Source organism: Syngnathoides biaculeatus, chromosome 6 (genome assembly GCF_019802595.1).
Source record: "Syngnathoides biaculeatus isolate LvHL_M chromosome 6, ASM1980259v1, whole genome shotgun sequence".
Classification (NCBI taxonomy): Eukaryota; Metazoa; Chordata; class Actinopteri; order Syngnathiformes; family Syngnathidae; genus Syngnathoides; species Syngnathoides biaculeatus.
Genome location: NC_084645.1, coordinates 22423129 through 22448873, shown reverse-complemented (window position 1 = coordinate 22448873; position 25745 = coordinate 22423129). Strand labels below are relative to the sequence as shown.

The 25745-nt window shown below is 43.4% G+C and overlaps 1 protein-coding gene and 1 long non-coding RNA gene across 7 annotated transcripts in view; one reads left to right on the top strand and one right to left on the bottom strand.

Moving 5' to 3' along the window:
• The window catches only part of LOC133502210 (uncharacterized), a 186620-nt gene that overhangs the window by 125221 nt on the left and 35654 nt on the right, over nucleotides 1–25745 (bottom strand). The window lies entirely within an intron of this gene.
• Nucleotides 2013–24752, top strand: sema3ab (sema domain, immunoglobulin domain (Ig), short basic domain, secreted, (semaphorin) 3Ab). Its single transcript, XM_061822747.1, has 17 exons — nucleotides 2013–2133; nucleotides 12532–12692; nucleotides 13011–13073; nucleotides 16475–16594; nucleotides 17590–17680; nucleotides 18314–18433; nucleotides 18810–18952; nucleotides 19295–19409; nucleotides 19496–19565; nucleotides 19644–19788; nucleotides 19878–20097; nucleotides 20182–20273; nucleotides 20349–20390; nucleotides 20802–20959; nucleotides 22231–22298; nucleotides 23141–23286; nucleotides 24181–24752. Exons 1-17 carry the CDS (start codon nucleotides 2013–2015, stop codon nucleotides 24694–24696), a joined length of 2391 nt encoding a protein of 796 aa, XP_061678731.1. The 3' UTR covers nucleotides 24697–24752.

Genomic DNA, 25745 nt, shown 5'->3' with positions numbered 1-25745 from the left:
ATTTAATCTAAATAAATAGCAGACGTCGGTATTCCCAAAAGCTAATCGGAAAGTCTGTTCAAATCTGAACACGAGAGAAACCGGCACGTTTTCCGGGAGGGCAGAAACTGGCCTAAAGGACATTCCGTGGCAAGGGCAAGAGAACGCATGGCAACACATTAACGCCGCATGATTGAGAAATTGAAAAGCTTTATTCGATATTTGTAATCAGTTTTACGGGTGGCTTTTGAAAGCCAACTGGGATCAAAATTCAGGCGTTCATTTCGCAATAGATGATCAGTCTATGTTGGAGATATTGGCAATATTTCTCACCCACTTCCACCAGAAAAACAAAAATTGGTATCGGCTGTGCTCATTTGTTTCCCAAAAATATTTGGAGCAGTGTAAGGATGGACAACTAGTCAGCACATGTGCCTCACAGTTCTGCAGTCCCGAGTTCAAATCTGGCCTCGGTTGTGTGGAGTTTGCAGTGGAGTTCTCGCTGTGCCTGTGTGGGTTTTCTGTGGGTACTCTGATTTTCACCCACAACCCAAAAACCTTTGCATTGCCAGTAGGTGTGAATTTGAGTGTCAACGGGTGCTAGTTTATTTGTGCCCTGTGATTGGCTTGTGACCAGTTCAGGGTGTATCCAACCTCTCGCCGGAAGATAGCTGGCATAGGCTCCAGCACACCCGTGACCCATGTGAGGATAAGTCGTACGGAAAATAAATGAATGAATATTTGCCTAGTGGGCCTTCCAGAAAATGTTGGCTACTCATTACATACCTGTGCACAACCTTTACAGTATTCCAAACAAATAACCAAAATAGTACATAAAGTGAAAACGACTACCACAAAAAAAAAAAATGACATCAGTACCTCTCTCAATTGATGTACATAGTGACAATTTAATTTTTTTTTTCTCTCAAAGTAACATAAATTGGATATGCATTATGGTGATGCATGTAAAAAAAAAATACAGACGGGATCAGATGGCTTAAGATCCGAAACAAACCTCTTCAAAATGTGGACTGAAATCCGATAAGTATTGGATATTTGCCAGTGGGAGTGCAGCGTAAATACACAGATTGGATATGTAACGTCAAAGTGATCTTGACATCAAAATACATTGCTCTGTAACATGAGGTAGACATCTGCATCGTCCTGAGCCACGAACATTTTTAAAAGATCCGCTCTCAATCTTTACATCAAAAACACAGACTTCAGTGTCATGTAAATGGTGCATTAGAAGTGCCAATATCCACCACTAAATATTCAAAATATTTGTCAATGGCGGGCCACCGAGCCGAACGGTCAAGCCAGGCCACATAAACGCTGCAAAAAGTCATAATTATGTAATAAAATGCAAGTAAGGGTTACAAATATTGCTAAAACTCATCCAACCCTAAAAAACATGACAGCAGCGGGATCTTCTGCCTTCATATTTTACGTTTTGTTTTTTTTTTTTTTCTCATAAGCCTTAACTTGCTTTTCCTTCTCTCTCTCGTCCCCCGCTTGCACTGCACTTTCTCACTCTGCCTGCGTGAACGCCGTCCGCTTCAGCTGTGCTCACTTGCACTGTGCGGCGTGGACGGGATAGAGCTGCGCTAACTCAACGATAAAGGGAGAGTTCAAGGAGGGGGGGGGGAAAAAAGTGGATCAAAGCGAGAACTCGACCCAGACGACTGAGGATACAGAACGGAAAACAAACGGGACGGGTGTTTTCCCTCAGTTTGCGTGGACGGCGATTTAAATGACGAGGGCAGATGGCAGATTTACCTTGCCGCTTCTCCGCTCACCATTAGTAAAGTTCACCTTGGGCTTGCTGCCGGGACGGGATCCCATGCCGTCACGGTGACACGTTAACCCCGCAACCCTCCCTTCCAAACTCATCTCTTGGACTGGCTTTCCACTGGCTTATCAGGTCTCGACCGACCCAGAAAAATCAGGGGACACATTTAGGGAGTGGATCTGAAAGCGTGCCGCGGAGGGGTACAGAGGAGGGACGGCGCCGCCTGGCTCACCTCGGCACCATGGGCTCTCTTCGGTGGGCCAGCTTCGCGCTGGCCTGTGGACTGGTTCTACTTCGGAAAGGGGGCGACGGAGCCCAGCAGACCAAGGCCAACGTCCCTCGACTAAAACTTTCGTACAAAGGTGAGTTCTGTGCACTTGCAACACTATCTTGAAATGATTCTGACACCAACTGCTTTTAGTCCTTTTTTTTTTTGTTTCCTTAAAATAAAAACATGATCTTCACTAAAAGACAAGAAAACATAAAATCACGAGATCATTTAATCTGAAGAAGTTGCATTTGACTCGATGTGTTATTTATCAAGTGGCATGTTTGCATGTTTGCCTGTCAAGTTCCGCTTCTGACAAAATCACGACACACAATGATCCTCAACGCAATTCTTAAAAGACCTCACGCACGACGCGGGAAAATCGCAAAGTGCGGTGTCACTGTGATCTTTTAAAGATGAACGACACAAAACGCCGCTCATGCCACAATGTCCATCTTTATAGCAAGCGTGACGAGACGGGTAACTCGGCGCAGGGCATCCGAACTGCCAGAAATAAAGCAGAGCAGGATACTGCAGTATCGGACGAGGGAAGCAAAGAGACGAGGCCAATTCTTACTATAATCAAACGATTTGTGTCCAGGCAACAGCACAAAAGCTCCGTGATTTGGCTATTGTTCCGTTTCATGTCACGACCAAGGAGTCCGTGCTTCAGCCCAACTCTGGTTAACCACAACGGATTTTCGATCGTAAATTTTGAGTCGGTTTCCAATTTACCATCATCGAGTCTGACCGCTTTCTGAGCTGGGATGAAAAATAAATTTAAAAACTCACCACAGGATAATCACGTAGTCAAATCTTACAAAAATAACCGATAAACTGAACTTTGGTGACTTTAATTGTGAAGAAAATGCTCAAGTTGGCTCTGACTGTCGGTAACTATGCACCCAACTTGAGGAATTACGTTAAATTATGTATCTTTTTTTTTTTTTTTTTTAATGATTATCAGCCCGATCAACGAGGATGGATGGGGGGAACAAAATGAAGTCATTTTTATACACTAAATTCATTAGAGAACTGCAATAATCGGGCCTTTGATCGCAAAGGAGGGAAAACAGTCAAATTTGACCAGATTGTTGACATCTGTACCGTACTTCGGTTGCAAAGAAAACCACTTGTCATTTTGATATGTTCTTCATCAAACACACCATACAGATACTTCATTAGGTACACACACACACACACATGCACATTTTAACGACTAATCCCGTGATGTCATTTGGACATTTAACCAAAATCTGCTGTTGTGGTTTTAGTAGTTTGGATTCTTGCGCGCGTCATGTACCACGCGTGTTCCTACTCAACTGTTCATTACAAAAAAATCTGCCCGCGACCCACTCTTATCATCCCATTTGCACCTAAATTATGCCGAAGCGCCGTTTGTCGGAGTGTACTCACGGTGAAAAACGGTGCCAGATGTCGACTCCTTGCCAGCCAAGTGTCATTTATTTCTTTTCTTCCCACGTGTCATTCCCCCCCCCCCCCCCCCCCACGTCTGTTCCGCAACGTGCGGCAATTATGCTCGGAATGAATGGTGCAGGTCTGTTTAAGCAGATGGCTTTACCCCCGAAGAGAAATGGTCCTCGCTCGGCACCGGGAGATCCATAATTACACACGGGCGCACACAAATATGTTCGCATTGCCATCTGTAGATGGCTAATGATACCTGTGAGCATATCAGTCAGTTAAAAAGTACATGCTGTCAATTGGTAGACCCACGCCCACACCCGGTGATATCTCCATTACAGCGGAAGCCAACTTGCTTATTTAATTGCGTGCATCTCAGCTAGGACCCCATTTGCATTTGACCCACCGGGGGGTGGGGGGCTTGGGCGGAGGGGGGGGGGCTGTTTAGCGCTGGCACCGACCAGAAAAGCGGCATTATGGTTTTAACCTCCCTAAATAAGGTGCTAGACAATTTCTCTGCCCGTACAATACAATAAGAGGATTGTGATTATCACGTTATGAATCATTCATACCGGCAGATAAATTTTGCATTACCCATGTGATAGGCGAAAGACTGATTCACGAGTGGAAAGCGGGAAAAGAATAGAACGGAATGAAGGACAGAACAGAATGGTGGTTTGAATATTCCTCTATCAAGAGCAAAAGAATTCATCCATCCATTTTCTTTACCGCTTATCCTCACGAGGGTCGCGGGGAGTGCCGGAGCCTATCCCGGCTGTCAACGGGCAGGAGGCGGGGTACACCCTGAACTGGTCGCCAGCCAATCGCAGGGCACATAGAGAAAAACAGTCCCACTCACAATCACACCTAGGGTCAATTTAGAGTGTCCAATTCATGTTGCATGTTTTTGGGATGTGGGAGGAAACCGGAGTGCCCGGAGAAAACCCACGCAGGCACGGGGAGAACGTGCAAACTCCACACAGGCGGGGGGCCGGGATCGAACACGGGTCCTCAGAACTGTGAGGCCAACGCTCTTATCAGCTGATCGACCGTGCCGGACAAAAGAATTGAAAGAATTTTAAAAAAATATCTTGAAACATACATCGGGAAATGAAACAATGTGAACAGCTCTGTATATGGCAGCTGTACATGAATAATATAATAATAGTCAGCTGTGTTGCATCAAACAAAAAAGGTGTTCTATCAATATTAAAAATATGTAGCGCAATTGCCAACCTGTAAAGTTAAAACCTGTTTCTGCAGTTGCAGATGTGAATGTGAACAGCAAGAATTGTCAGGTTTGAATAAATAACGTGGAAAAAATAGATTATACTCATCCAACGTGAACGTGTGTAGCAAAAGAGCTAAAACTTAATCTATAAATACTGCGTATATGTAGGTGTGGATTGGCAAACAATAAATATACAGATTTCTAGATATACTGCAAAAAGAACAGATTCATAACGACATAACTAGAACAATAAACTAACGTAGACACTTGTGTAGAAGCTACTTGTGATATTTTAACTCTGTCGCACACAGAGATTCATTCAAGAATGGAATTTACTCCTTGACAGTGACGTATGGTCCGATCCTGCATTATCAGCGGCACGTGGGCTGCTGAACCTCAGGAACTCGGACTCGTAGATGTCAATAGGTGGTGCGCAACCCAACGAGGGCGCGGGCAGACCGCTACAAAATTCTTCGACAAACTACTACAAACTCTTCCCGCATTGGAATGTAGCTTTAACGTGTTGAATTCAAAATTCCCATTGTATGAGTTCCTTATGAAACATAAGGTAGACATAATCTAAACTATCTCAACTATCCGATCCACATTGAATTTCCTCACCAACAAATCCAGCTGAACCCCATGAGATTCTGACTGATCTTTAGAAGTGAGGGCCGAAGGCCAGAAGGTCAGCGGCGCAGGAGAAAAGATAACAACGGTACCCCACGGCTACCTAAACACGAGCTAAGGTCCAACTGTATCAACAATCACGCTGCGAGGTGACGCTGAGGCGCCGAAGGGGCCGGCGGCGTCGAAGAACTGCACTTGCGTATGATAAACGACAACATAAATGGAGATGAGGACAACTCGCAGCCTGCGGGTCGATTCATCGTCCTGGAACTAAAATGCCATTCGGATCCTTTATGAGCCCCCCAAAAAATGGGTGTTAACTGCCAAGGAGTGACAATATGGTAGTTACTCCATTCATTTCATAGGGTGTTTCGTAGAAAATTCCAGTAAATTTGGAAGGGGATTAAATCTGTGTCATGTTTGCTACTAATTCCAATGAAAAAAAAAAAAAATGGAATTATCTAGGAATGAAAAAATTGTAACTTGCTCACTCAAGTCAAAAGTACAACGGCACTTTCATGAAGTTTGTTTGTAAATGTGTAATATGCTAGAAAATAATTTCCCCAATTATGGTATATTGAGATTAAAAAATATTATCTCTTAAAACCCAACACTCAATTTGGTGAATTAGGGTGGCGCCGCGGGTAAAGCATTGGCCTCACAGTTCTGAGGTCCCGGGTTCAATCCCAGACGCACATCATGTGTGGAGTTCGTACTTGCGTGGGTTTTCTTTGGGCACTCCGGTTTACTCCCACATCCCAAAAACATGCAAACATTAATTGGACACTGTAAATTGACCCTAGGTGTGATTGTGAGTGTGGCTGTTTGTCTCCATGTGCCCTGTGAATGGCTGTCAACCAGTTCAGCGTGTACCCCGCCTCCTGACCCTTGACCACTAGGATAGGCACTCCCCACGACCCTCGTGAGGATAAGCGGCTAAGAAAATGGATGGATGGATGATTTATTCCTAAAAATTTCCATTCATGCCCATCGAAAATTTCCAACTTTGAATTCAATGAAATTAATTTTGCAACCCGGTACAGAATTACTAAACACACCGGTTGGAGTGTTTGGACTTGTACCAGGGACTTTGGGTCAGATAATCAGAATCAGAATCGGCTTTATTGGCCAAGTGGGTAACAACACACAAGGAATTGGTCTCCGGTAGTCAGTACTAGCTGGTTGACGTGGTTGAAATGATATGTACTCTGGCCTCATACATTTTACAAATGTGTATCTTTATTTCATTGAAAACACTACATTGTCCATAGGTGTGAATTGTACTGCGCCACTTGTCCAAAGTTAGTTGATAAAGGGCCCAGTTACCTACAATTCTAATTCTGACAAGCTCTTAAGAAAGGGGAATGATAGGTGATACAAAATAATATTCACCTGTTGTTTGTTTCAATGTGGACAGATACTCTTATAGTACAGATGTCACGAGCAAGGCTTGGCCACTGCCAAGAGGGGCGTGGCCAGGCCACTGTTCTGGGCGGTGACACCTGTCACAGCTATTTCACATTCGGACTGTAATTAGACAGGCATTTAAGTTGGAGTTTTTGTCACTGGCATTTGTCAGTTCGTTGCTTTGCGTTAGTGAGCATGCTTCACCGCATCCCGTGTTACCCCGCTACTTAGCTTCATAGTTATCGAACCCTGTTTCTCATTATTTTGGATCCTGCTTTCTTGGACTGTGTAATTGTGGATCTCTTTAGTTAAGAATAAAACCCACTGAACATTATGCCTTTGCCTGGGAGTCCTGCATTTTGGTATGCCACCGTACCGCTGGGATGTGACAGCAGAAGGTTACATTTGGGCCGGTTATTGGATTCTAAAAGGTAACATTACTAAGAATGTATACATGCATTCCTTAGATTTTCAGGAAAATTAAGGGGATTAAAAAAGTAGCAACGAGGGTGCAACAAGGGAGACAACTTTGCTTGAAACATTATGGCATGGAACACAATCACAACTTTAAACAATATGTTTAAAAAGGGGCAGGAAGACTGGTGACCGACTCCAACACGTGCAGGACGGTCTCGGCATCAGAACAGATGAACAAAAACAGCCAAAAGGAAAGTCAGAAGAGGCGAACGTTTCTGAATCACAAGGTTGAAAAGCAGCTCGAGACACTGCCACCTCGTCCCGAGGCCTGAAGCCAGCGGAATGAGAATGACGACATCTGCAACATTCCCACGTGCACCTGGATTAGCAGCAGACCGACCAGCACGCAATAAAGCAGAAATAGATTGCAGAGATGTTTTCTGCATTTCAGCGTCTTTGTACGCGAGAACATTTTCGACTAATGAAGCTCACCGGCGCATTTACTCAAGCGTATGTGAACCGTACGTCCGCATGTGTTTTGTCAACCTGTGCGATCACACGATCGGTTCTACGAGCGACGCATCAGTGTTCACAAATAGAGTATTTCCACCTGTGTTTGTGCGATTCTTCTGGAAGAACTGAGGTAAGACTTGCACTGCCCCCCGCTCAAGGGAGAACGAGAGAATGTAGGGTAAAATAGTTTTATTTTTATCAGTCTCACATGGGGCTGTTGATTCCTGGCGTTCATTCCGTCTGCAGTCCCACTGCTGATTTTCTCCTTGCTCGCAAATTCTGTGCCACAGAAGAAGCACGAAGACTTACCGAGCTAAAAGAGCTGCATGGGAGAGAAAGTGAGGGCAAAGCAGCTGGGGAAAGAGGAAATGCCAGACTGTAGGTGGACAGTTGAGAGAAAACGTTTGGCGCTGGGGCAGCTGACACCTGTCGAAAGCCGCACATCCGCCAGTCCACCTGCTTGTACGCCATTACCCGTCTTTAGGTCGACTCATTTGGATGCAATAAAATGGAAATGCACACATTTCAACTGCGGAATTCCACCTTGAACCAGATGAAATGGATGTTTGTAGCTAACGCCAACCGCCACACATGCGGCGGGCCAGACCACGTGGGGACAAACATCCCGTTTCTTTCTAATAACTCCCAGCGGGCTTCATACACGCATGGCACAAACGATATTCTTAGTGTCTCTCTCTAGACGATGAGCTTCGAATAACTTGTATGTGCACAAGCTCCACACTGTAGTTGTATACACTACTCTGATGTAAAGCTCTCATGGATCAGCTGATGTTTACGTTGCACAGAATGCAGGTAGCAACACGGTCTTTTTGCAAACGTGCGTTACCCTGCAGGCCTTTAATCGAACATGTAAAAAAAAAAAAAAAAAATGATGGACAGTATGTATTTTTGATCTTTCCATCCTCCAACAGTAGGGATTGGCTGATGTCTGATACATGTTCTGTGCAGCACTTTAAAGATATCAAAGGACGAGGGAATACTTAGGTTAGGACGATGGACTCCCCAATCGAGCTCATGCACCTACGTCACCGAAATCACATGACTGGCCATATTGCCGGTCTCGCAAAGCCTCATTAAATGCTAAGTCTGTTGAAACAAAACGAAAATATGACTTACAGCACGTCGCCCAGAGTTTTGTCCGATACCGTTAAACATTTAGAAGGTGATAATAAATGAAGGAACGTGGAAAAATTAGAGACACTTGTCATGGAGGACCCATATTTAATGGCGAAGTCGATGTTTGTACCGATACGAAAGTGGATTGTTAACCCGCTTCCGCTTGTCTTGGACAACTGGATATAAACATGTATCTGGTGGGTAAGTCGGCGAGATTTACACGGAAGAGTTTGAAAGCGTAGAAAAGTCTGGACGCATACAAATACTTCATTGCTGGATCTGTTCTAAATCAATAATAAATAAATACCACATAGTGATGGAGCAACTCAGATTTTTTTCAATACAAAAACTAATATTGAAATAAATGACCCCTGGTTTTACACAAACTCGCATTCATTAACTATGACTGGGAAAAAAAAAAAAAAGACAGAGAGCCGTCTCCAATGTACACGGAAGCGTCTTCCGGCCACACGTTAAACTTTGGTAAACTTCTCAGAGAGAGATGGTTTTTTTTTTTTTTTTTTTTAATATGCATTCTTCTCAAATGAGTCCAATGCGCATTTAAAAAAAAGAAAATAAATCGCTGGGATAGGCACAGCCCCCGTACACGGAAGCATGTTGCGGCCACACGTTAACCACTCTGTGAAGGATGGTTTATTTTCGTTTTTTTAAAAACGCATGAGACTCATTTGAGAACAATGCATATTAGAAAAAAGGAAAGAGGTTTACCGAAGATTAACGTGTGGCCGCAAAACGCTTCCGTGTAGGTTGGAGACGACACCCTGTCGTATTATTTATTCATTTTTTTTCTTAAACGCATTGTTCTCAAATGAGCCAACTTGGCATTCTAAATACTTCTTGGGAATTTGAGATTGAGAAGAATAATTCCTCCCTGAAATGAAGTGATCGCTACACAGTGGTGTGTATTTGGTTGGGCACCATCCACCACGTTTAATTGCCGAAATCCATCGATCTTTTCTCGTCTTTTCAGCTGATATTCTATAGAAAGATCTCTTTGAATGTGTGTCTCGTCTGTTGTAACAATCAACAGCACAACAAGTCTCGGGCATTGTGAATATTCTGCTCCGGTTCAATGTCCCACACACTGTCGAGCTGCTCTTTTTGACCGGCAATATGGCGCCGTGAAAATGGTGACGTCACGTGCACGAGCTCAATATTAATATCCTCAACGGTGGATATTGCGTGATAGTATTTCGTGACTGAGAAAAAAAAAATCCGCTCTGAGGCTTGTCAAGTTTGCACAAGTTGGCCAAACTGGAACCCCGTCCTTGTTCTTGGGCCACCACAGCAGCAGCTTCTGCAAGGTGGCAGTTTTGCAATGTTTGCTTATAATCGTGGACCGCATCATCGGCGGTGGAGTAATTCGAAATCACCATTTCATTCAGTGCACTCATCAATTAAACATGTGACATTAAGCTCGGACCGTCATTATAGAGCTGCGAAGCGGAAAATTTGTCTCTAGGACGCAGGTTCGTATAGCATTATTGTATCGTGTATGTAATGGATATTTCAATCCACATTTACAACCGCAGGCTCGGTGGAGGGGAAAATGAAACGGGCGGAGGTGACTGTGCAGTTTGCGAAAGAACTAACAGGCGAGTAGTTTTACCCATGATTAATCACCGTGACTTGAGGAGAAACATAAATGTGGAATGCGACTTTGGACTGGCTTGAATTAAGCGACAACTTTTGGAGATGCTGGCCGTGTTGACAGTAGTAGCTCAAAACTTGTCATCCTGGACGCACGACGATGAAGTTACCATATTTATTTTTCAAATTTATCTGGCTTTCACTGCTTGCGCAACTTCTGGAATGTTTTCAAATCCCCCGCGGATTTACGAAGTGGGGTTTACGTATCAAGTTCTCGGCAAATGACGGCAATCGGGGAGTCCGTAGGTGGGGGTTTGTACGGTGAACACGGCCCCCCTGGCTTTACATTTCAAAATTCTCCTCTGGGTGTTGAAGGCCGAAAATCAACTACAAAAATAAATAAAATCGAAGCAATACCATCAGGAAGCAAACAGGAATATTTTGCACAACGGACTGTTTTTTTTTTTTGTATTATAATTACAAAGTAAAGCTAATACCTGACATTGAAAATGAATCATTTAAGAGTGAGAGTAAATATTTTATATTTTTGCTGTACACTAACTATGATTAATTTGGGTGCCCGAATATTTGTGCCCGCTGAAATATTTCATAGCTGAACGTATACAGTAGTGCTGTAAAAAAAATAATTAGATGGAAAATGTGCATGTGGTACAAGATTTGCTGCCCATAAAGCATCTTTGTTTTCAGCTCATTTGTCAAGATTCCGTTGAATTCTCACACGTCAGAGTTGATCGCCTTCTCCATTTGCGTTACACAAAGGACGTAATGTGATAATTGCATGCTTACAGGTTGCTCAAAGATGATGGTTTTTGTCGTTTTCAGACAAGTTGAGCTTTCCGCTGTGAAAGCAAATGTCATCTTGGCAGACCCTCCGATTACGCAGCAAAACGTGAGCTGCAGACCGTACTTAATATGCTCTAATAGCAGCTGTGGTGAGGAGTTATGCTGCAAATACTGCAGTTTGGGCTGCGGACGATATTCCCGTGTTAAATATTCCTCATAGTTCTACACTGCAGGCGCACTGAGTTCTGTTTGGCTGCTCTGAAGGTTGTGACCCTCACTATGCAGGCAGCTTGATCATTGGCTCCGAGGACTGGGATTACCTGGCCAGTCCTGTTGAGCCTGGCACTGGCTCCTCAGTGTTTGCCAGCTGTGTTCCTTGCCTCAGCTGTACAATTTCTAGCGCAAGTGACAAAACTGACATGATCGGTGCCACACCATGTTATACCGCAACCTGGTATGACAACTTCAAATGTACTTTGATGGTGTACTCAATTACACGGAGGAGAAAAGAGTCTTTTATTTGTTCGTAGTCTCTATTGGTGGATGGACTCTGACGCCACTTTGGTTATATTTGATCAAAGGTCATCATTCTTGGCTTCTAATTGTCCTGCTTGTTCGTTCATTAAACATAAGTAGTCACAACTTGGTGAATTTTTAATCCATCAAACATAAATGTAATATAAAAGTAACTATTTACGCGCTTCTGATTCAGTCTCCAAGAAATGTCACCTATGGGAGGTATGTAGACCATCAATTTGTCATCAAGTCTGGTTCTGAAGTCGACGATCACACAAACTCACTTGTAAAGTCTGTATAAATTTGAATCCATACAGGCCGTGAATCCCAAACAAAACACTCAAACACTATACGATAAGTAAATACTGTATGGCGATAACCAAGCCTGCATGACGCATCCCTTGTGCGTATCATAGTCTTATCACTAAATTGTACTAAAAATATAAGACAATGAAATCAAAAACGGGAAGTACGGCAATAAGTAGGACCCGTTGTAAACAGAGTTCCCCCTTACAACACTGGAACTGAAACAGGAGTTCAGCTCATTCAAGAGAGATTCTTAAGTGCTTCCAAAAATATTTTCAAACGCAACAATTGATGAATCACTTGGAAATTGTAATAGTCGATCTGTTCACAACAATAATCATTAATACTAAGCAGAAATCACTGGCACAACACAGCCAAGCAGAGACACTGATGGGAGTGAAGTTGACATTTGAAATCTCTTGAAAGAAAGAACTCGTGTTTTCTGAGTGACTGTCTCGTCATAGAGTCTTTAAAACACTCAAACGTCTCTTGCAGACATGCTGGAGTCCAACAACCTTGTAACGTTTGAAGGGCTCCCCAACAGTTCGTCTTACCACACTTTCCTATTGGATGAGGAGAAAGGAAGACTGGTGGTGGGAGCCAAAGACCACATTTTCTCCTTCAACCTCCTCAACATCAGCAGAGACATCGTACAGGTAAAACAACCCCTTTCAGATTTGTGTCTGGCCGACTTCCTGCAATCAGAGGCGAATGTACCTCGGGCTTCTTCTGCTGGGTTTTCGACCGGAAAGGCTCTCATTAATATTACAAGGCGGCACTGTCGCACGCCATCGCACGCTGTGCCGGCCACGTTAGCTGCTCTGTGTTCACCTGGATGAATAATAGAATAAACTGAAACAAAGTGGAGAACAAATCGTGGCGTGACCCTTTCAACCTGCATGTACTGTACACACGCACACACATATGCGAATTAAAAGAATGTTTCTTTTGGTCTGTTTGGTTTGTGTTTGCAGATCCCTTGGCCGGCGTCTCCCATCAGGAGAGATGAATGCAAGTGGGCCGGAAAAGATCTCTCGGTAATTCAACTTTTTTTTTTTTTTTCAAGCCCCCCCAAAAAAAATAGCCTTGGTAATCAAATCAATTTATTGATGACCAAAATAACTTCAATTTACTTAGTAATTTCCTTGAAATGGCCATAACTATCCCCTTTGTACACAGTGTCTACTTCTGCAAAGAATAGTGCAAAGAGAATAAGTTTGGCCACGTTTTTTGAGAGAGCATAATAATACCATTCATATTTCTAGCTATCATGCGGCGAACACACAGGCTCACTTGCCTGAGGTCTGATGGTAATCTCTGTCAGCACCAAGTCAAAGAACAGAATTTTACCTCCATCGCCACTAAAGCTTCCAGGATCTCCGTTGAAAAGAGTGAAGCCTAGTGGATCTCCAATACACCAGTGTAATTTACTGCTAGGATACCAAGCATGAACAATACATAGAGTCAGGATCATCCACATTACAGTGGAGTAATGTGTAGTAGTAGCAGAAATGAAGATGCTGAGGTTCTCGCTTGGAGTGAACAGGTTGGATAGGATAAGCAATGAGTTCATTAGAGGGACACCCAACGCTGGATGTTTTGGAGACAAGGTGAGAGAGAGCAGACTTCGATGGTTTGAACATGTTCAGAGATGAGAGAGTGAGGAAATTGGTAGGAAAACGGTAAGGATGGAGCTACCAGGGAAGAGAGCGAGAGGAAAACCAAAGATGTTGTGAGAGAGGACATGAGGACAGTGGGTGTTAGAGAGGAAGATGCACGCGATAGGCTAAAATGGAAAAAGATGACACGCTGTGGTGACCCCGACAGAGACAAGCTGAAAGGAAAAGAAGAGCCACATTATGGTGCAGTGCATATTTGTGCTGCAAATTGTAGTTTAATGTATTCATTACAGTCCAAAGACCATAACCCACAGCTCAGTTCACTGTTGAGTGAGACACCATTCCAAGTCCGTTTTGTCTTGAGTCCGGACCTATAACCATAAAAGCGGCACTATCAAAAACAAAAGCACTCTTCCATTAGTTCAAACTGAAATAAATCTATGTCTGATTTTGTCCATAGCATAGTCAAGGCTCCATGTTAGTGCACTAAGATGCCATGCCTGAGTTAGACCACTTTAGAAAAGGCTTTGAAGGACCATAATGTCCATCGTTTGGTATCAGTAAACAGAGCACCGATGAATAGAGTGGCTCGAAGGGTTTTTTAGCCCTTGTAGAGGAAGAAGAACAGGGTAAGAATTTGAAAAGGATGAGAATATCTGGGATGTACTCAGAGTTATACAGCAGGGAGAAAAAAAGTGCATACAAAATGTGACTATGGAGACAAGAGTGGAAAAATTCAGAAAATGTGATATTTCGTAATGTTATAGATGGGTAGGGTCATGCTGATAATTGGGCCAATTTTGATCATGTTTCCTCTCCACAATCATCCATCCAGCCATTATCTACCACTTTTCCAAATCGGGTCGCTGGGGAAGTAGCTTCAGCAGGGATACCCGGACTTCCCTTTCCCCAGCCACTTCTTCCAGCTCTTCTGGAGGGATCCCAAGGCATTCCCAAGCCAGCCGAGAGACACAGTCTCTCCAGCGTGTCCTTGGTCGTCCTCGGGGTCTCTTTCCGGTGGGACATGCCCAGACCACTTCACCAGGGAGGCGTCCAGGAGGCATCCAAATCAGATGCCCCAGCCTCCTCATCGGGCTCCTCTCAATGCGAAGGAGTAGCGGCTCGACACTGAGCCCCTCCTGGATGACCAAGCTTCTCAGCCTATCTCTAAGGGAGAGACCGGACACCCTGCGGAGGAAACTCATTTCTGCCGCTTGTATCCGGGATCTTGTTCTTTCGGTCACGACCCACAGTTCGTGCCCATAAGTGAGAGTAGGAACATAGATCAACTGGTAAATTGAGAGCTTCGCCTTTGGACTTTGCTCCCCGTTTACCACAATTTCTTTGCAATCAAATTTAGCTAACGGCCAATTCTCGGATGTCTGTAAAAGTTTATCCTGAGCGATAGTCCTGATGTTTGTTGTCTTGTGATTAAACTGAAAAACAATCTTATTTCTTGTGTGTGCAGCGATAACAACAGGCCGATGACATAATGCAGCAAACTGCCAAGTTATTGTTAGCTTGCACGAATATACCAGAGGGGAGCAACACGTCGCCCATCTAATTCTATCAGATAAAATGAGCTGCTTGTTGCTGGCTAGCTACAAACGAGAATCAGAGTATTTATTATCTTTGGTCACAGTATCTTTTGTCGTACTCGCATACACGAGGCAAACAACTTCAAACTTATGTCCATTTTCGTGGTGGCAGATAGCGACGTAGCCTTGTAAATCTAATGGACAAGGTTAACTTTTTTAGCTCTTGAAGACATCTTGTAGGAAAAAAAAAAAAAAACTAACTGTGCTTTGTTCCAGTCTCTTGCCGTAGGGCTCCGCCTTTGACCTCAACTAGAAGGAAGTGCTTAGACTTGTTGCCAAACATATACTGTATAGGACCTAGTAGTCAACAGAAAAATAACAAGGCAAAGTGTTTGAAAACAATGTAGTCACGAGACAAGCTAACAGTTAGCCTCACTTCTTCCTGTTTCTTTTTTTTTTTTTTATTTTCTGGCCATGCTCGTATCTCTCAAACATTTTATTTAAATTGACAAAAATTTTAGAAATCAGTCAGTCTGTATAGTACTTTAGATGACATTTTTTTTAACTTTTAACACTGCATTGGTTGCACAAATTTACGTCAAATCCTGAGGTGTGACAGCTGAAAAACTGTCCGCATATGACCCATTAAAGCCAGATGAGCTTAGTTATGCATAATTTGTGGCTTTTTTTCCCCCCCTTTTTCTTTTTGATGCCCTCTTAAATATGTGATGACACAGTTTCATTTGAGGTCAGGTCTGCCTACCATGTGCTGCAAGAGTGCACAAGGAAATAAATATGCCATATGGCAGCAGCACAGTGGAAACAAACACATATGATGTTACATGCGAGGAGCGTAATAAATAATAAATGGCTGTCTGTAAAATTAAGGGTTATGAGTAATGTCACCTGTCAAATACTAGAGAGGGATATGATCTTTTTCAACGTGGTCTCTTTTCATTAATTTCGCTTTGTGAAATGTATCATAATTGCATAAGAAGTTACACTGCGAGATCAAACGTGACGTTCCGGCAAAGTGGGAAACACGTTTGTGTGAAACTGGAGAACTGGACCGAGGACCAACACGGTTTAACACAACTACAATTACATCTGAACATAGTGAACTCTTTTGTGGGATTACGCTAGATTACAGTTCTGTGTGAGCTCAGCTCTCTTACTGGATTTGGCTTTTGTTTGTTCATCCCACAGATCAAGCATAACAGAGCCTCATGAGTCCCGAAACCGGTCCGAAACGATTGCTTATTTTTGGTCTTTATCCCGCAGAGAGAGTGCGCAAACTTTGTGAAGGTCCTGCAACCGTTCAACCAGACCCACCTCTACGTGTGTGGAACCGGAGCATTCCACCCAGTGTGTTCCTACCTCGAAGTGGGAAAGAAATTAGAGGTACGTCTTCGAAATAGCAAAGGTTCGAAAACAAATTCACTTTTAGAAATTTAGATGACTCATGTCACGTGTGTGTACGAATGCGAGCTAGTGAAATCTTTTTGTAAGCGTGTCGAAGTTACTGAGTAACACTGAAAACTAAAACATTTCACAAGTTTATTTAAAATGTGGTTGAGTCATAGAAATGGCTACTCGCAATCGTTTTAGAGTTTTTTCTTTTCCCAAACACTGTAACTCTGCCAATGGTGGCCAGGGACATTTTTTAATTCCTCAACTTGATGTCTTTTGTGGTTCTTTGTATTGATTTTTTTTAATAGTAACAGCCAATGCTACCGCAGTATTACAATTTATCCAATCCATATTTATTCATAGAGCTCTTTAAGAACAACACAGCGAACTGTTGTGCTTAACGTGATGTAAATTAAAGAAAGCAAAACGCAGCAAAAAAAAACAAAACAATACAGATAAGCAAAAATATATACCAATGTATGTCAAGCGATGAAGATAAACTGATAGACTGACTGCAACAACCACAGACGCACAGCAAGGAGGAAGCTGTTTAACACGTGTTTCAAATTTGCTTGCAATAAAACTAAATTTCCTTCATACCAAATTCCATGTTGCCAAGTGAAACTGGCTCTAGGGCAGACTCAATTTGAGGGTTACCAAATACAAACTATCGGGATGATTTGCACAACTGCAAAGTTTTGTGGGTTGTAAAGTATGGGACGGCACACCCACGGGAATTTTTGTAATCTTAGAATTTCAAAAAGACAATTCAAGAGTGGCGCAGGAGTCAATGAAGAGTATATCTCTTGAACAAGGTGCAATTTGGAAATTATGTACTTCATCTGACCACGTGCGAGAAATATAGCGCCAAAGATGGAAAAGTCCACTCCAGTGACAACCCTTCCTCAAACGTAGTTTTCATTTCATTAAAATTTGGATACCCAATGACTGCCGACAGTGACTTCGCAATTCTTTTCCCCACTCAGGACAACGTTTTCCGACTTCTGCCTCACACCGAAAACGGCAGAGGAAAAAGTCCGTATGATCCCAAACTGCTCACCGCGTCCGTGCTGATCGGTGAGTGCCAGACATTAAAAAAAGAAATAAATCAAAATAAAGTCCTGAAAACCCCCTCTGCCTTTCTCCATGTTAAACATGAATGGTAAGGGGGGCTAGCTAGTCTGTCATTCACTCCAAGTGGATACGCTATGGAGTCGCTACTGACACACTGGGAGCCCCTCATTGACGAGACGAAACCACTTCAATCCGGATGGCTCCTTTTTAGAGGTAGCCGTGTGACTACCGTGGATGACACAGCTATTGTGTTGTGTTAAGTGGTCAGCATTTGGTGAACAAAGTGCCAGACGGTGATCTGCCAGCAATTATTGCCCGTCACTTTCTGTGACATCAACGCCATTTAACCTGACAGATGGCTGCTTTCCAGCCTGTCACTCCTCATCGCTACTTTTCTGTCTATACTCTCCCCAACCTTATTATGGACACCCCCCTCCATTATTATGAACTCAGTTTTCATCCCACCCATTCTTCTTTTGCCTCTGCTCTTTGCATTCATGTCACTTTTACCCTCGTGTTTTTTTTTTTTTTCGTCAGATATCTATCACGTGACGAGTAATTTTCCAATGGGAAAGTATACTTTTTAGCGTTTCTCCCCTGTTTTGCTTCCGCTCACTTCCTCCCCTGTGCTCTCAGATGGGGAATTGTATGCGGGTACGTCGGCTGACTTCATGGGACGGGACTTTGCCATCTTCCGGACCCTCGGAAAGCATCACCCAATCAGGACCGAGCAGCATGACTCCCGCTGGCTCAACGGTGAGATAAGAGTTCCCCTTTGAAGTTCATTCCTGCGCTATCATGCAGGAATGTGTCGCCTTGCTTCCGACACCCTTGGAATAGAGTTAAATGTCTCTGTGAGAGATTGAGGATTAAAAGTTATGGAGAACTAAAGATGGATTTACACTGCAGGTGCAACTACCCAAATGAAACACGTTTCATATAGTTGTGCTTACGCTGACGGCGTACATGAAACAAACTTCAATCACAGACGTCAGATTTGCATGTAATTAATTGAACAAAAGGTATTGAAAACACTGAAACGCCCGATAATGCACAATATTGTATTATTCTAGTAACGTGGGGAGTTTGGTACGTGCCTTGCTTAATGTATATCTATCTATGTTTGGGGTAGATCCCAGGTTCGTCGGTGTTCATCTGATTCCGGAGAGCGACAACCCGGAGGATGATAAGATCTACCTGTTCTTCAGAGAGAACGCCATTGACGGGGAACACGCCGGGAAAGCCACACACGCTCGAATCGGCCAGCTCTGCAAAGTATGAACAATAGTTGGCCCTCCGACTACATTATGTGAAGGGGCCTTCTAATTTGGGGGTGGGGGAACACTTGACTGATGTCTGAGAGGCTGGTATAATCGTTGCTATCAGAGGTAGTTGTCTATGGTTATTTTTGGATCTCAGAGGAGAATGTCCTTTGTTGTGCAAAGTAAAATCATTCCTCGTGATAGAAATCTGGGAAAAACACTAAATGCTGAAACTGAGAGGAAAAGACTCTCGTCACTCTGGTCACAGTAGCGGCAACTGGTGGTCCAACCTCTTGAACTTGGGGACGCTCCAGCACTTGTGTTGGAATTAAAAGTACTGCTCTTGACTACTCAGAACGACCTAGGGGGACACAGGAGTCTGGTGAATAAGTGGACCACCTTCTTAAAAGCTCGCCTTGTCTGCTCCGTCCCGGGAAGTAACGGAATTGACACACATTTTGATGAACTGCGTGAGTGGCCTACCGTTGCATACATTGCATGTTTCCGTGCCGTCATTGTCAATATCTTTATACGTTCCTTTCTTTCTGCCTCTCAGAGGATGTTTTCCTCATCAGCACCAAGGATCCCAAGAGCCCAATCATCTATGCGGTATTCACCACATCCAGGTACGGTGGACGAGTGTGGGAAAAAATTGCGTTGTGAAAACTTATTTCACAGTTTAAGTTTTCTCTCCATACAATTAGCAACATCTTCAAAGGTTCAGCCGTGTGCATGTACAGCATGACTGACATCCGCCGAGTCTTCCTGGGGCCTTACGCTCATAGAGACGGTCCCAACTATCAGTGGGTCCCCTTCCAGGGACGAGTTCCTTACCCACGCCCCGGAACAGTGAGTGTACTATTCTGAAAAAAAAAAAAAATAATAATTTCATTCTCTATAAATGGAATGATTGTGATAATGACTCACTGCACCCGCAGTGTCCCAGCAAGACGTTCGGAGGATTCGACACAACCAAGGACCTTCCCGATGAAGTGGTAGTCTTTGCCCGAAGCCACCCGGCCATGTTCAACCCCGTCTACCCGATCAACAACAAACCAATCATAGTTAGGACCGACGTGGACTATCAGTTCACGCAACTAGTAGTGGATAAAGTCGAAGCAGAAGATGGGCAGTACGATGTCATGTTCATAGGCACAGGTATAACAATTCTCAGAGTTCAGAATTAAGCTTATTGTAAAAAGCCGGACAAAGTGAGTATTGCATACTGCCGTTATGTACCAGATGTAGGAACGATTTTGAAAGTCGTATCCATCCCGAGAGGCTCGTGGCATGACCTGGAGGAAGTGCTGCTGGAGGAAATGTCTGTTTTCAGAGTAAGCTATTTTCTCCTCACTTCTATCATCATTATCCTTGCAAGTCTTCTAAACATTCAATATTGCGTTTTCCAGAAGCCGACAGCCATCACAGCTATAGAGCTTTCAACAAAGCAGGTATTTACAAGAAACACAAATCAAGTTTGAAAGAAAACCGGTTGATCCATTCCAGAAGCTGCATGTGCCACAGAACATCAGAGGCATTGATTTATAATCATTTTATTTCAACTTTTCACTTTATAGCACGTTCAGGAAACAAACGTTTCTATGAACAAAACATTTGATTGCTTATACAAATGACAATGAGGTGCGATTATCTGAAATGAGCCCTTTAGCAGACGTCACCCTCAGCGTTAAACTGTTACAACGTTAAGATTAAAAAAATGCTTTCTATTGACTGGGAAATTAAGGCAGTGCAGTCACTTCACCATTCAGTGTTTAGAACCTTGACACAGATCATCAATGTTTTGTTATTCTTAGAAAAAAAGAAATAAGATTGATATAACGTCAACTGATTTATCTGTGCAGCAACAACTGTACCTGGGCTCAGACATGGGCGTGTCTCAGATGCCATTGCATCGCTGTGAGATTTATGGAAAAGCCTGCGCCGAGTGCTGCCTGGCGAGGGACCCCTACTGCGCATGGGACGGGACTGAGTGCTCCAGATATTTCCCCATGGCTAAGAGGTACACGGCACGTCTTAAACGAGAACACGCTTGCGGCGGGGTTAGTGAATGTTCCAAATGGGTCATGCCTGACACTGGAACGGTCAACAATGTGTGTAACTTTTGTCTACCCTTTTAGAAGCACCCTGGCATTTTCAGGGCAATGGGCTCCCAAATAATAAATCAGAACATATTGTAGATAGGTCGATCGCCAGACTGACAAAGTGGTTAAACATAATGCGCCTGAAAGTGACACATGACGATATCATGATGAATTACAATCCAACCAAGATGCACAGTATATAAAACGGATTATGTGCATATTTTGAGGACGCTTCCCTCCGCTGTGGAAGAAATAGTGTTGGCATTGTCGGTAGTCTCCGTTTTTGAAAAAAAAAAAAAGAGTTGTCGGGAGGGGTCGGAAAAGTCCCAAAATATTGCAAAATGTCACCAAGTTGGCAGACAAGTCATAGCCGCTGCGGACTTGCACATCCCACACACGCGCACATCACAATAAGACTCAAGAGTTTAGATTTTATTTTGACATCACAAACACCGGGACGGCCAGTCAGAGACTCGGGCTGTACCTTGCCCAGGTCTGGACTACACCCTATGGCAACACGTGCATGGAACTTAATTTTAATACGAAAAGAGTTGCTATTATTTTAGCTGATTTTTACCACATGGAAGGTTTATTTTTGCCAAGAAGCAAACATATTTGAGCAGTTATCTTTTGATCAGGTCGAAGAATTTAATGAGTAAGATTCAATTCGAGATGAAGTAATGAAAATTCCAAAATGATCACGCTGTCGGTATTTTCATGCAACTGCTGAACTCGACTGACACACGAACCGAAAGCGTCGAACAATTTCAGCAAGACCACACAAAATGTACTTGAAACGCCATCTCATTTAATTTAAGGCAAACCTTTGGGCGCTGATCACAGAAATGAGTCAAACGATTAGCAGTAAACTCAAAAAACAACTCAGTGTTCAAGCTACAGTGGAAGTTATGATCAAATCGTTGGACAAAAGCAATATAGCCCGTCGTTCTGAACATCTGCATATTTGAGGTCAGTGTGAATAGAAGAAGAGGCTGTGGATGTTGTGAACATTTTTTACTCCCACGCAAAGCTCCACGGGGCTTATTGATTTCAACACGCAACAGTGACTTGATGTTGAAAAAAATCAGTCTTCAACACCAACAGAGCAAAGGCCCAAACTCCAACCACGGAATTCATAAACTACACAAGCGTAAAAGTCAGCCCTTGACCGGCCTTTGTGCTTTCACAGGAGAACCAGGAGACAAGATATCAGGAACGGAGACCCTCTCACGCAATGTTCAGATCTGCAGCAGAACGGTACGATGATGATAACCCCTCCATCCATTTTCTTAGCCACTTATGCTCACAACGGGCATGGGAGTGCTGGAGCCTATCCCAGCAGTCAATGGGCAGAAGGCAGGGTACACCCTGAACATTTGCCAGCCAATCACAGGACAGTAAACCACATTTTTCCTCAAAGGCTTCTTCACGGATCAAGTTATATTCAAATATTGTTGAGATGCGTGACTATCGTCAATTTAGTAGAAATGGAAGTCAGTCTATGAAGCTTTGCAAGACCCTAAGCCAATGACTACAAGCATAACATGCTAATTACTATGTCGAGTGTGCAGATTAATTTGGACTCAATGATGGAATTGAAGAACTATAAAACACATTGCAAAGTATCTTTGATGAGTAATGAGATGTATTACGATTTACCTACTTTGTTTCTGGTGTCTATTCTTTGCATTAGTAATCTGAGAGTCCAGTGTATCCTTGAAGAGATCAGATAACCTTTTGTTTGTTTTTTTGGGGGGGATATTTGAAGATTAAAAGTGTTATTAAATAGTCCATAAGAAACTGTTTTGTAAACTCTAGTATTCTCCATTGTGACTACTAGGTACAGACGGACCGGCCTTGAACATTTTCCTGTCAAGTCGACGTAGCGTTCAAATGATTTGGTAAAATGACCGTATTACGTTACATGACAGAGATTAGTTGATACGCCAACATGTGTTTCACATTGTGCAAAATTGGACGACGGACTACAGTATATTTCCAACATGAGCCAGAATGTCTCGAAGTTTTGGAACTCCAGTCAATGAAATGAGGTATAAACAGAAGATACTTACAGCATACGCTCTGGTTATTTGTCTTAGATGAGTTCAGCGAGCAGAAAACCCTGGAGGACAAGAACATCTACGGTGTGGAGAACAGCAGCACCTTCCTGGAGTGCAGCCCCAAGTCGCAGCGAGCGCTGACTTACTGGCAGTTTCAGCGCTCACCTGACGAGCGCAAACAGGAGGTGGGCGCTTCTTTCTGAATCTAATCGGATTTTTCATTTCAAGTGGCAAAAAAATGAAATGTGTGATGACGAATCACGAATCAGATGACAACAGACCAGAATCGGGTCTCTTCGGAATGTGCATGAAAAACTGATCGGATATTAGTCAATTTGAGTGACGCGTAAAGTCAATCCGAACTTGACGTGGTACATCCTGTATGTCCCGGTTATCCTTTCCAAGTTATAGCGTGACTTTCAAAAGTCACAGTTAAAACTGGCAAAACTTTCCATCAACGCCGTTTTCTTCTTCTTTTTTTTTTTTTATTATTATTTTTGAGTGATCATTGGATGCAACACGACAGCGCCTCCCATTGCTGACGCAAGCAGTCAGCAAGTTTGCCAAAAACCTTTTTTGAGGTACTGCTATCTGCTAAAGGAAGCTGAATAACAGCTCAAGCCTACACAATTCAAAAATGGATTACATGTACTAAATTTTAGGAATAGGCTAAATAATTGCTGACGACGAGTGAAATAATGCACAGATTTCCCTCACTTTAATCAATGGTGGACAGAATCATCCAATAACAACTCAAATTTACGTAACGTTTAATACACTTTTGCGCTGAAGTCGTTCCCTTCCCAGGCTTTTATCCCACAAAATATTTTTCCCGTTGAAAGGAACGGAAATGCAATGAATACCTTCCAGTCCCCCTAAAAGATATTTTTAAATAAAACCTGTAGCAAATGATATAATGTAGTCATAAAAATGTTGTGAAAGAGTGTAAATAAATTAAATGGAAAATAATAATAATAATAATAACAAAATAATCAGATAAAGGTGAAAAATTGGAATTTCAGGGGATCGTGATATTGGCATTGCTTATTTGAAAATGTTCTCTTCCCCCCCCCCCGCAGATTAAATCAGAGGAACGTTTTGTCCGCACTGAACAAGGTCTGTTGATCCGCACGCTCAACAAGAAGGATTCCGGCATCTACCTGTGCCAGGCAGTGGAGCACGGCTTCATGCAGACGCTACTGAAAGTGACCCTGGAGGTGATTGACGGCGAACACCTTGAAGGTCTGCTGAACGGCGACGACGAGGCCGCCGCCAACGCGTCGGTGCAGGACCTCCTGCTCCGCCGGGAGACGGAAAATCACAGGCTATGGTACAGAGACTTCCTGTCTTTGGTCAACCACCCGACTCTGAACAGCGTGGACGAGTTCTGTGAGCAAGTCTGGAAGCGGGAGCGCAAGCACAAGAAGCAGAAAGCTCACCTGGTGCAGCAGCAGCAGCAGCAGCAGGCGGTGCTGAATGCCCACAACCACATGCACAATCAAGGCCTGGCAGCCAAGTGGAAACATCTTCAAGAGAGGCAAAAGGGGCGCAACCGCAGGACCCACGAGCTGGAGCGGGCCCCCCGCAGTGTCTGACCCAGAAACTTTGTCTGAAAGCACAACCCCGATTCTCATTCTGTCCCCCCTCATGGCCGTTCCCATCCACCGAGCTCCGGACTCCTACCGCAGTGACTGATTGAAAGTTTATTCCTTCCACCCCAAAATGCCAGCTGCCGTGTTCCGTCCACGGGCGTAGCGGCGCTGTGGCCCGTCGGGGGACACGTTATCGCAGCTGGTTTCGGCTGCTTTGGGACAATTGTGTCAAAAAAGAAGAAGAAAAAAAAAAGCTGAAGAAGTGAACACACAGATCACGTGGTAGACATTGCGAGTCCAATGAAAATGGAACGTCCACGACACGGATGCTACTGAACTGGTGGAGGCGACGCGGCTTCACGAAGGTGCCGGTACAAGCACAAGACGACAGCCCGAGCACCGCACGACACCGGGCAGCGACGCAAAATCACCACAAATATGTAGCTGAAAACCTGTAAATAGTGTATGACATACTAAAAGGGAGTGTCTCGTGTTTTTTTCATGTTCTTTGCTTTAATAGAGATTTATTTAAGAAGCCATTTTCTACTCATCCGTCTGTGCCATAGATGAGCTTCACAAACAGAATTGTCGTACGCTCCAGTTTTGTCCATCTCGGCAAATTTTTAACAGCGTTCCCGAGGAGTCTTCAAACGCGTCGTCTTTGTGTATGAAATGCGACCAGTTATCCCGACATTTAATAATAACCTTATACTACCTGTATATTTATTGCAGATACTCCTATGTGCATAGTGAAAATACTTTTATTAGAAAAGTCTTCTTTTTTTTTTTTTTTTTTGCTTTATTGGACCAAGCGTATGATCACAAAAACTTTAGGACTGGGAATATCAAGGAGATATTTGTCAGCGACGGTAAAAGATCTGCACTGAGCAATAACAGAATATTCCTTGCCACGTGAAAAATGTTCAGTCTTTCTTATGAAGCACACGCACAAGCTGGAATGTAGCTGTGAACATGATGTAAATACAGACGATATTCTCAGTGTTTGGGGAAATGGCCTGCTTGTGCATGTGACTACTATTCGTAGCGCTCCC